Here is a 12583-nt window from a genome sequence, read left to right as displayed (position 1 = left end):
CCTCAAGAAATTAAAATCTTTGGCACTTTTCCTTTGGCATCATTTTGTAGCCTGGGAGGTTACTGCTAGGTTGTAAATCTTTATAAACAAAGGTGTTCACAGTAAAGCAAACTGTGAATTAGCATATTTTTTCCAAAAAAGCTGAACAATGTAATGAAACTCACAAACAGACCAAGTTGGTGCTTCGAATTTCAGAGTTTTTTATGGTTACATTAATAGATTTTTACATATTACAGAACTTTTTTTTTTCAAACTGCTTAAATTGCTTTTTATATTTGTGCTGTTTTATTATCAGCTTGTCAAGCCACGAGGACATTTGCTACAACACGCATCCAGGTAATACACGGTGTCACAAAACATAATTTGGCGAGCATTTTTTTTAACAGCGTGTACAAGTTTTGACAAACTCTGCGTGTAGTTTATTGTACGGTGAATTATTTATGATCAATTTATCTCCAGAGGAGAACATTCATCACAATCTTGACGTTTCTGCTATTATGCTGATTTGTAGGCCTATCCTCTCATATCCTCCGATACATGTACGTACAAACGAAGTTTCATGGGGTTGCTAAGGCCAGCGAGTGCAAAATACAACCTGAATGCTCTAAAGCATTCATTGTGTGCAATGTGTGATAATTAAATTAGACTATAAACTGATGTTATTAAAAAGCGTGACACATTTAATTTATTAATTTTTTTATTGTTTTTGACCTGCGTCCAAGTATCAGACCATCAAACAAAAATATTGCAAAGCAGGCTACTGTTTTATTGCACTCAATGAATTCCTTGTCAGAGTCTGGCACCTGCTTTGCCCACAGTACAGCTTAACTGCCAGTAATTTGGTTGGTTGATGGTAGCAGCAGGTGTAGCCCCGAGCTATTAGATGAGGTTCAAATTTCAGCCACGCCGTGTTTCAGAGCAATAGAAGGCTTGATAAAGAGGTTTCTTCATATCTAGTAAAAAATAAAACAAAACGAAAGCAAAATCGGGAATTTCCAGGACTTATAAAAAGAAATGTATTCGGTACGTCTGTGGGTTAGTCCAACGTCACATTTTGTGGCCTTATTTTGAAATGTGCGCTTTGAAATATGAGAAAACATCCACTGCGCGGCAGCTCCCTGGACAAAAATACCATGCTGATGTCAGAGGTGAGAGGGAAACAAGCATGAGTACTTCGAGATGATTGGAAGTTAACAGTAACTTAAATAACCACTTGTTACAACTAATGTACGCAGCAGACCATCTCTGACGCCCAACATGTCGAACCTTGAAGCAGATGGGCTACAGCAGCAGAAGACCACACCTGCTGCAACTCCCATTAGCCAAGAACAGGAAACTGAGGCTACAGTTCAGTCAGAATTTAGTGAAAGCAACATAAAAGCATAGATTCATCCTGCCTTGTATCCACAGTTCAGGCTACGTGTGTTGTAATGGTGTGGGGGATATGTTCTTAGCACACTCTGGGCCCCCTGGTACCAAATGAGCACCGTTTAAATACCACAGTCTATCTGAGCAGTGTTGTTGACCACGTCCATCCTTTTTGAGACCCATCTTCTGCTGGATAACGCTCCATGTCACAAAGCTCAGATCATCTCAAACTGGTTTCATGAACATCACAGTAAGTCAGCTGGACTCAATTGACCTCCAAGTCACCTGATCTCAATCCAACAGATGCCGTCACGTTTACATGAAATGTTTCCAGCAACTTGTTGAATCCGTTTCAAACAAGCTGGCAGGGAAATCGGGGGGGGGGGTCATCTCTGATGGGACTCTAATGCTCAAGAACACAGAGTTATGTTTCTCTTTAGAAGACAAGGACACCTTTCTTAGCTGTAAATAAAACTTTTTGGCATAAACCAAAGCGAAGTCACTACCATGATACGTGTTTTTGTGTGTGTAACAGTGTCTGAGACAGATGTATGTCCCCGCAACATGAGCATTACAAGCACACAAACAAACCGACACACCCACGCAGAGTCAAATGCAGCAGGAATTCTCGACGGCCTTTTAAGGCCACGGCGGGAGACGTTAACGCTGCCTCGCCGGTGACATCTTTATGCTCGAAGATGATTCTTATTAGGAAAAGAAATCGCAGCGATCGTGGTCTAAGTGAAAAATTAGCGCCATAAACCTCGAGCCGTCCGTAGTGTGTGGCTCGGTTTAGTCAAAACAGGACTGGACTACACCCACGGCTCTGCCAAACACACTGAGAGCTCTGATTCTGTTTACACAGCGGAGGCTGAATGCTCAAGGAAACACACTCAACATCGCGTGTAATTGCTTTGTAAGTGATTCTCTCGCTTGACTTCAAAGACGAGAAGAGCCGCAGTTCAAGGGTCAGAGGCTCGACTGCTGCCCAAATGCTCCCAATTTCCTGTTTCGTCTAGTGGCGTGAGCCCAAAGGGAGCCACAATGTGATGGCCACCTTCTGCTCAAGGCGAGGAGTCAAGAAGCTCCATTTGTGTCTGCTCATCCTTCTGTTAATCTCATGATTGTTGAGCTCGTGCTTTTTTCCTTTCCTCTCCGAGTTTATGATGGGTTTAAGCCTTTTAAAGGTTATACCATACAAAGTTACACAAGAAGCCTATGGAATGCAGCTTTAACTCCCTTATTTCATCTTGTCAGGATAAACCCTGTTTTACTGCCACGGTAAACAACATCCTCGCTCTCCCACTCTTTCCCCCCCCTTCCATCTTAAATCAGCAGCTGCGATAGGGATGTTCACATGCAGCACTGTGCTTTTTTCCATACTGTTGTACTTTACAGTAAAAAGCGAGACGACTTCATGTTATAGAGAAAAGGGGAAAGTTTGAGCCTGCAGAAAAAGACGTTTTCCTGTCTGTCTCAGGTTTCTCGCTGAACTCGCTGCACGGTTAGAACGAACATCAAATTTCGGTACATCTTATTATAGAAAGCACAACAGTCAGAAAACACAAAGTACACATGCAAGCCCCTTTGGGGGGGGGGGGGGGTGGGGTTATGTGCGTGTGAGTGGCCCCGGCACTAAATTACACTGCAACATGCTCCCTCTCAAAGCCCACATCTGGGATTGGCCTTGACAACTGGATGCTGTGCTGCTCTAATTTTGGTTACTTTTGTTTATAACCCTATAATAGAGACAGTTCAGGACCACAGGGCTGGGATGAAGGAGGACAGGACACAGGCAAAGTAAAAGCAGTTATTTTTAAAAAGCCTGTGGGGACACTGACTTTTTAGGAAAAGCATGAAGTTATATAAAATAAATAAAGCTGGTTAAATTCATTTTTGGGGGGTTTGTTTTGTTTGTAGATGCTTTTTCTCTTCTGTTTCCTTATAAAAGGATTCACACCATCACAGCAGTTCCCCGTCAAACCCGACGACTGCAGGTCGTAGCTTGTTGCGTTGGGTAAGCATGAACAGAACAACAATGCCAATCTGTAATTACACTGGAAGCAGATCAGGGCTTTGCCAGCCTACTTGCGCTCTTTGGAGTTTCAACATAATCACTAAATTCTCTTTACTAGCAACGGTTAGATGGTGCAGAGCAGGCTTTTAAACCAACAGCATCTCATTTCTCAATTGCTGCTGACTCGGGTCACATTTTTTCAGTCTTCTGTCGTCCAGCTTTGGTGACAGTGTGGAAACTGTAAGCTCAGTTACCTGTTCTTAGGACAGTGTGATCTTCTGCTGCTGTAGCCTGTGTGCATCCAGGTTCAGTGTTCACTGTTCGGAGGTGCTCTTCTGCATACCTTGGTTTTAATGAGTGGCTATCTGAGTTCAGCTCAGCTCAAAGCCGTCTGGTCGTTCTCCTCTGACCTCCAACATCAAGGCATTTTCACCCAGAGAACTGCTGCTTACTGGATACTTTCTCTTTTTCCAAACATTCCCTATAAACTCCACAGATGGTTGTGTGGGAAAACTCTAGTAGATAAAATCATCCCTGTTGCCCGTTCTGATGTTTGATTTGAACTTCAGGAGGTCCTCTTGACCACATGTTGAGCTGTTGCCACGTGATTGGCTGATGAGATATATTCATTTACAAGCAGTTGAACCCAATTAACCTAATGAATTCGCTGGTGAGTGGATGTGAGTTGAGAACAAGCTTAAAAACTGTATCATAGTTAGTTTGAAATAAATGGATGTCATGTGGATAATAGTACTGTTAGTTGTTTTATATAAGAGTTTCTGTAAACCATTTTCCTCCTCTGGCATTTCACAAAATGAATTCGTGAATTTAATAATCCTTATTATAACCGACCATTACAATTACTCATGTTTCTCTTTGTCTAAACTAGGCCATGAATATTTGATTGCAAATGACCGTGTCCTATGTGGATCATCTGGCTTCAGCTTTTGCCAAACATGACATTTTTCTTCTTCTTGGATTGATTTTAAAATCCGACATTTCTCTGAGAGTTACATTTTAAACCCATGAAACACCTGTCAGGTTTATTTACACCAAAACCAAATTTTAGTCTCGTAAGGAAACTGATAATCATCTCTCAATCCTTTAGTCGCGTTTAAGCCAAACATTACGTCTGCAAATAAATAAAATTTTAAACTCGAGACACTGAAGGAAGATTTCTTTTGTTTATTGCAAAATTGTTTCAATTTTCTTATTAAAACTCACTGGCATTCAGTTGATTTGACGACAGCAATAACTCATAAACGTCTCTTGATTCTCCGATGAATGCTCACAGTTTTTGAAAAATAAAACAAACCGTGCACCACAATAAAAGCGGCACTGACAGATTCAAAGAAATTTGGACTCATCTTGCTGTGGAACTGAAATCTGACTCACTGTAACTCAAACCTGCATGGGACAGCGCAGCAGCATTGTGCAACAGCAAAACCCCTAATCTCTGCCTGGGGACAAATTACATTTGGGCTGTAATATTATCTAAATAAGGAATAATTTGTTTCATAACTTCGGGAGAAAACTCAATCACAGGAGAGCAGAAAGAAAGCAAACACGGAAAACGAGATTCCACAAGATCAGATCTGGATTGAGTTTAATTTAATAACTAAATTTCTTCCTGAATAACTTATGAATTCCTCGCCATCTTCTAGATTAGATTCTGCGTATAAAAATACTGCTTCGCCTGCTCTGCAGCATCAGAATCGTCTCATCTGCCTGCGCTCTTGTCTTCTCTGCTTCTTCTCGTTCACCTCCTCCGGCGCCGACGGGCTTTCTGCCATAAACCAGGGGCCCAGGAAGTTTACCCACAGCAAGTAGAGTGCACGGGCCGGGGCCTGGCACACACACACAGGACAAACTTAAATTATGACGTGTGTGGAAAACAAAATGAAAAGAAGTCGGGACTACAAAAGCTCTTACCAGCAGCCAGAGATACCAGAAGTAAGAGGAGATGGTGCTGAGCACTTGCACTATGGCTGTGAGCAGGATCACGTCCTTCAGGTGTCTAAAACCAGAATTAATCATCACTGAAAAAGAACATGTGACCACAGCAAAGGACACAGAGCTCTCATCAGGCCGCCTGGACCTTTGCACACGTGCCACGGTTCAGGTGGTTTCCAGCAAATGTTTCACCTCGGGCTCCTCGAGGCGTTACATAAAGCCACATTCACAGTCTCATCTTGGAGTCTCGACATGGAGTACAACCACATGAATGTCTTTTGGGGTTTTTTAAAGTACAAGCGTGTTACTGGCAACACTCCTGACCTCAGGCGCCACCTTCAGGCCTGCACACTGGACTCTTCCTATGTTTTCATCCGCAATGAGGTTCCTCCTCACAAAAAAGTCAGGTCGGGCAGACACAGAGGTTGATGATTTGTGATGGACAATTTAGAGGTCCATCACCACTAGAGATTCTCTATTGATGTCTGGAGAACACGGCGTTGTACGGGACAGCAGCCAAATCTAAATCTGGTGAAGCCTTTGCTTGAAATTGAACTACTTTTATAAAGCGCTCAAAAAGATGAAGGAGCACTTTTTAATCAGACTATAGCATCAAGTCAGTTAAAGTTGTGGGATATTGATCTGGTCAGGATGTTAATCGGTTTCAGCTGCTTTGGTCTTTATGAAATTATCAACAGGTGCACTAGAGGGGCGACGATGAGCCTCCTTTCATTTGTTGAGCAGTATTTTAATTGTGTCATTTTTTTTTTTCAAAGACAAAAAATGCTGTGAGAGCTCATGCATGTTGTTAAGTGGAAAAACACCAAAAACTCTGTTTAGTTTCCACAATGCACAAGTAGGACAGATATACCACTGCACTTCAACAAAAGCTGGAAATGCCTCACACACCTCACTGGACGGTGTGAGACATCTTGGAGGGACGACTTACTCTGCCATTCCCTGCTCCATGTTTAGGTCTATCCCTCCGTCCAGGAGACTTCCGTCGTCAGCAAACGCCGGCTTGGCCATGGCTGCCATGGAGCGGTAACTCCCGACGTACACCGCCAACGCGAACACGAGCAGCAACTGCCAGAGGAGTCGTAGAAGAGTTTTAAAGCCAGAAACATTCAATCCTATTTGCGGACATTCACAGTTTAAATTATGGTCTTTAAATAAACTCACCCATGTCCAAAATGTGGACGAACTGTAGAAAACCAAGAAATTTACAGCGGCGTATATCGCCTGCAGAGGAGCACAAGAGACCTGCGATCACTATTTCAAACAAATTATGAATTACATTTTTTTAAATAAAAAATGCACCTAAATCAATATATAAACACCCAAATCCTACAGTCAGGACCTAAACTGATATTAGATCTGAGTGTCCCAAATAGTCAAAGCCTCAGAAAATGAAGTGTGAACACACTTTGATCCCCTACGAATCAATTTCTCACCCTGGAGACCCTGTAAAGGCCTGAAAACATGACTGAAAACATCCAAAAACAACACAGGGCCTCTTACATTCGCTCCGAGGATGACTCTCGTGTAGAACTTCAGAGTGGCTTCATTCTCCTCGTAGATCTGCTTCTTTCCCTTCGTGCCAACTTTACCTTTGGGCTGATGGGCAAAACACAGAGGGCAATGACAGCGTTACCATACGTATCCAAGCATTTTAATTAAGGCAGGCGCAAAAGCTTTCAGATACTTCTTTCTTACTGTATGGTGTTTGGCTGGATCTATCAGCTTCTACCATAAATATCTGAAATAGAAGAACTCAACTCATCTAAAGCACCAATGTGTGTACGTCTTCAGAGTTATTAGATCTACAACTAGGTAGGGAACAATGTCTTAAAATGAGCAGGTAATCTTAGCGAAGATGTCACCTCTGGACTCGAGCTTCTCTCCAGTGATGATAAAGCACCACAAGACAGTAACACAGTGGTTGTTCCACTGGCCCCACTTACATTTGGACATAAAGCATATGGACTAGGGCTGTGCGATATGACCAAAATCTCATATCCCAATATAAAACATCTATCGTCCCAATAACGAAAAAATGTAATATTTTCTGTAAATTCTGTGACTCTCGGGTAGGTGAATTGTCTCCAGCTAGGCGTCGCTTACCTGGAGTAGAGTGTTTTAACCGATGCATGAAACTACACATTTTTAGACATTTTAGACACTTTTAGACAGGTTGTAACGTTCGCCGTTTTCTTTGTATTTATTACACGGCGTGCTGCAGGGAAAAGCCTGTTCTAACGTTTGAGTCTAAGGTTTATTTTTTAGCACCTGACGACTCTTTTTTTGCTTCTCATCCGTCAATACTCTGCATACTTTTTCACGTGATTCCGTTTATTTTGAAAGGTCTCAACAGGATCTTGAGCTTTATTGTGAAAGGTTTATGTGGAAATAAACAAGCGGACATGCGATGGTTTTACCGTCGTTGTTGCTAACAACAACGCATAAAAACAGGCGCTTGTCCATCCCTAGTGTTGCTATATAAAATATCAGAGAAAGAGAAAACTTTAAGAAATTAATATAGCCACTACAGTGACCATCAAAATAATGAAAAGATATTGCCGTAAACAGTTTATTTTGCGACACCACAAAATAAACGATAGCGTAAAATGAAACGATAGACGTTTTTATATCGTCATCCGATATATATCGTTATATGAACAGTCCAAATTTTGGACTACACTTCATTTTCCCCAAAATTAATGTAAACACTTTAAAGCACATTTTTCACGCTTTTCCAACCAGCCAGAGGCCAGCCAAGTATTGTGAGTTTTCGAACACCTCTGGTTAAGAAATAGCATTTAAAAAAAAACGCCGTTTAATTATTCAAAAAGGGCGCCTTTACTCCTCGCAAAGGGGCGATAGAAAACCGTTCAGTGCCTTTGCAATCCCCAAAATGCGCTGTTATGATGTCGGGGCAGCATGGGTATGTGCAACTTGTTTTTTTGCGGATGCCATGATGCTGACCCTACCACGATGCCGCCCTGGGCAACTCCCCATGTCGCCCATATCTAAGACCGCTACTGGTTGTACGATTTACAAATGCATGAGCATACACTCAGAACGTTAATTCACTTCTTCAGTCCATTCAATACGACGTTACTATGATATAAAAACAAAAACAAAATTAGGTTAAAAAAGTGCGTCCTACAGAAGGAACACAGATTAAAGCTTCCACTCACATGAAACCTTTTCATTATGTTTTCAACTGATGATATCTGACATGATGCACAATAACTAAATATCAGTGTAGGGGTACAGTATCAGTAATGAATGAAGTGTGAAGGTTTTAGCAGATAAATGTAAACGTCTTTGTCAAGATCAATTTTGTCTTCAATGTAAAATATGATTTTAATGCACATTTTTATGTGATTACATTAAAAGTTTGCCTTTGCTCTGTTTAATAATAATAATAATGGATACTTTATTGATCCCCATGGGGAAATTACTTGTTTTTCTCTGCATTTGACCCATTCACTCAGTGAAGCAGTGGGCAGCCCACTAAGCAGGCGCCCGGGGAGCAGTGTGTAGGGACGGTACCTTGCTCAGGGGTACCTCAGGGTAGCCGTTAAGTGGATTTGAACCGCCGACCTTCCGATCATGGGGCGACCACTTTACCTACTGAGCTATCCCTGCCCCTTTATTGTTCCCTCTGCAAAAATACAGGCCCGAATCAAAAGATGTTTAAATACCTTCTTCTTCTTCATCTGCCTCCATCTCACCCTATCCCTAGCATCCCCCTTTATCACACCAACACTCTGTGCGTCCTCCTTCACTACATCCATGAACCTTCTCTGTGCTCCTGCTCTTTTCCTCCTGCCCGGCAGCTCCATCTTCAGCATCCTTTATTAAATATATCCTCTATACATGTCCGAACCATCTCAGCCTTGCTTCTCTAACTTTGTCTCCGAACTGCTCGACCTGTGCTGTAACTCTGATGTACTCATTTCTAATCTTGCCCATCCTGGTCACTCCAAATGAAACTCTTAGCATCTCCATCTCAGACACCTCTACCTCCTGCTATTCTTCAGCCACAGATCATCCCTGATACTCATCTCCACCTGCTCTACTCTCTTCTTCACCTCTCTCCGTTGTCTTGTATGACTGACTCCAGGTATTTAAACTCATCTACCTTCAGTATCTGTCTGATGCAGGGCAGTGCGTCAGCAAGAAGGTCCTGCGTTCAAACCTTTTGGCTGGCTGGTGCCTGTCTGTATGAAACGCTTCTCCCATACTGCCGATACCAATTCTTTTAACCTGTACAGGCAGCTTATGTAGGGGAGAGCGGTGTGTCATGATTTATGACATGAATCATCATCAATTTGCATATTCTGAACACATTTTAATGACCACCAAATCACTGTGATTTTTACTTAGTAAAATGAGTTAACACAACAAAACACACCTTTCAGCTTTTCATGTATTTTGGGGACCTGGAGTGTAAATGTGCCTGTCTTTAAAGCACTTTGGGCTTCAGGGACAGGGCAGCTTCTGTGGTATCAATGTGGCCATAAGGTGTAAATAAAATAAAACAGACATGGGACTCAAAACGAAAAGGTTCAGACATTTTTTCATAGTGTATATTTGAGGTATTTCTCTTTAATTTCCCCCCATAATTATGATAATAATTTAACACAGCTGAACTGAATCGGATAGAAACAAAGTATCCGCGCTAGTGTCCAATACCAGCGTCGGTATCGACACTCCCGATACATGGATCGATCCCTTCCACCAGTACTGCATAGCAGCACGCGTGAACGAAGCCGGGGTGGGAGAGATCAAACGTGAGAAAGTGACAGAAATTAGATTCTTGTGTTGAGTTTGTTTTCACGCCATCGCAGAACAAACCGCAGGCTTCTGATGCTCTCTGCAGCTGAGTCGGTGCATCAGCTGCGGTACAGCATTGAGGAAATGTGGAAGTGAACTACTCAGCTCTGCCGCATGTGTGTGTGCCTCACCGCCATTCGCTCTCCGGACCGGTGCTGCTGCTGCTCTCCTCCGCTGCCGTCTTCTTGGACATCGACCTCCGAGCCGCCGCTGCCGCTCTGCTCGTTACTGCATTAAACCCGTCCAGACTCTTGAAACACATCAGCACTCACGGCTTGTGTGGGGAATAGCAACACATCCGGCGCACGATTATGGCATCATCAGCTCCATTTCCGTCTCCCCCGTCTTTGCGTAATCGTTGTGTAGTTTTTTTCTGTTTGTGTTTTTTCAGGAGTGCGCAGCAGCTGCTCCAGTAAACTACTGCCATCTTTACCTCAGCTTAACAGTTAGTTCAGATTTTGGGCCCAGACAATGGCTGGCGACAACGAGGACACCGCCCTGAAAGAAGCCAGGAGACGCGAGCGTCAGGTAACTTTGGAGAATACTGACTCGGACATCGGGTTTTGCGGCTGGCTGCTGGTCGGCCTCTCCCTCCTCCTCGTGCTGCTCACCCTGCCCTTATCTATCTGGATGTGCATCAAGATCGTGAAGGAGTACGAGAGGGCCATTATCTTCCGCCTGGGGCGCATTTTGCGTGGTGGAGCCAAAGGACCGGGTTTGTTCTTCATCGTGCCGTGCACCGACAGCTTCATTAACGTGGACATGCGCACCATCACCTTCGACATCCCACCTCAAGAGGTTCTGACCAAAGACTCGGTGACAGTGAGCGTTGATGGCGTGGTCTACTATCGCGTCCAGAATGCCACCCTGGCTGTGGCCAACATCACTAACGCGGATGCAGCCACGCGCCTGCTGGCCCAGACCACCCTGAGGAACGTGCTGGGCACCAAGAACCTGGCCGAGATCCTGTCCGACCGCGAGGAAATCGCGCACAGCATGCAGTCGTCACTGGATGACGCCACGGATGACTGGGGAATCAAGGTGGAGAGGGTGGAGATCAAAGATGTGAAGCTGCCCCTCCAGCTCCAGAGAGCCATGGCGGCTGAGGCAGAGGCGAGTCGCGAGGCCAGAGCCAAGGTGATCGCCGCCGAGGGGGAGATGAACGCGTCGCGGGCGCTCAAGGAGGCCTCCCTGGTGATCGCAGAGTCTCCGTCCGCCCTGCAGCTGCGCTACCTGCAGACCCTCAACACCATCGCTGCCGAGAAGAACTCCACCATCATTTTCCCGCTGCCGCTGGAGATGATGCAGGGCCTCATCAAACACTGAGGAGGCTAAAATCCACACACTAACACAGCACGGATCACCTGACATATTACACAGTCCCTCCCTCTGTTAGGCATTCCTCTGTAACCATCAGGTAACCGAGTGGGCTTATTTTCAAGGTTTCCTATTAATAAGCCACGAATTAGTAATTATTGGTGTGGCACAGCTGATAGAAAGTTATTATATATAACACTGCTGGGGTGGGTTTTATTGTGAATTTCCACTTGTGGTGTTTTGCAGTGAACCATGGCAAACACACCTACAGCAGCCCGATTTACTGCTGTAGAAGCCTTGAGGCAAAGCCTAAGCCAAACCCCTGTTTTACATAGCAGGGATTGAAACCCATAATTAATTATATTAGGGCATTTTACAAGATATGTCATAGATTAAAAAATAAATAAACTGGGATGAACACAAATAGAGTCATTATATTAAAAAAAAGCAGTCATAAATGACTCCAGTCTGTCATTTACATAGCTCTGTGGCTGTGGAATTAAACCACTAGTGCTAAGATGATGCTTGGTGAGTTGCTCCCTGTGGTTTATAATACACTGCATTGAGACGGTGGCATTTTTATTTCCTTCTTTCATCTGAACCTAGCCTGCTGTGTTTAACCAGCAGCAGCACTCACACATAGATCAGGAAATAATAACTATATTTTCTTTTAGCAAAGCAAGTTTGCTCACTTCACTTTGCTGTTTAGCTGACCAGCCTCAGCTCTCCATCAGCTCTTGTCCATTCAGCATGCTCGCTCAGTCAGTCCAGAGCCGGAGGTGCCAGACGCCCAGCAAAATCTCCAGCGGCTGACTGAATTCGGAAATTGTGTATGAGCCTTAAACCAAATCAGCGAGAGTGCAGTTTAACTCTTATCTTGTTACATTTTGGTTACAAATGTAGAAATTGTGAGTTTAAGTGCCTGATAGATATGTGGTCTACAGCTGCACACACACACACACACACACACACACACACACACACCCTGGTCTATATATTTCTCAGCACTGGTACAGCTGCCAGCATCTCAGTGCTGCAGTTATTTAAAGTGTTTTCATTATATAAGTATTCTGACTGTACTGT

The 12583-nt window shown here is 43.6% G+C and overlaps 2 protein-coding genes across 2 annotated transcripts; one reads left to right on the top strand and one right to left on the bottom strand.

Annotated features, from left to right (window-relative positions):
* Positions 1 to 4555: 4555 nt before the first annotated feature.
* On the bottom strand, positions 4556 to 10473 carry tmem208 (transmembrane protein 208). Its single transcript, XM_082520877.1, has 6 exons — positions 10315 to 10473; positions 6860 to 6955; positions 6521 to 6580; positions 6288 to 6424; positions 5318 to 5402; positions 4556 to 5232 (listed from the first exon to the last, which is right to left on the bottom strand). Exons 1-6 carry the CDS (start codon positions 10318 to 10320, stop codon positions 5095 to 5097), a joined length of 522 nt encoding a protein of 173 aa, XP_082377003.1. The 5' UTR covers positions 10321 to 10473; the 3' UTR covers positions 4556 to 5094.
* A 62-nt stretch (positions 10474 to 10535) lies between these two features.
* LOC309698373 (stomatin-like) lies at positions 10536 to 12310 on the top strand. Its single transcript, XM_082520766.1, has one exon. The coding sequence runs from the start codon at positions 10655 to 10657 to the stop codon at positions 11507 to 11509; it is 855 nt and encodes a 284-aa protein (XP_082376892.1). The 5' UTR covers positions 10536 to 10654; the 3' UTR covers positions 11510 to 12310.
* The last annotated feature ends 273 nt before the right edge of the window (positions 12311 to 12583 follow it).

Source organism: Aulonocara stuartgranti, assembly GCF_965226115.1.
Source record: "Aulonocara stuartgranti genome assembly, chromosome: 1".
In the NCBI taxonomy this organism is placed as follows: domain Eukaryota; kingdom Metazoa; phylum Chordata; class Actinopteri; order Cichliformes; family Cichlidae; genus Aulonocara; species Aulonocara stuartgranti.
Note: the sequence above shows the minus strand (reverse complement) of the source record. Positions and strands in the feature narration are given on the sequence as shown.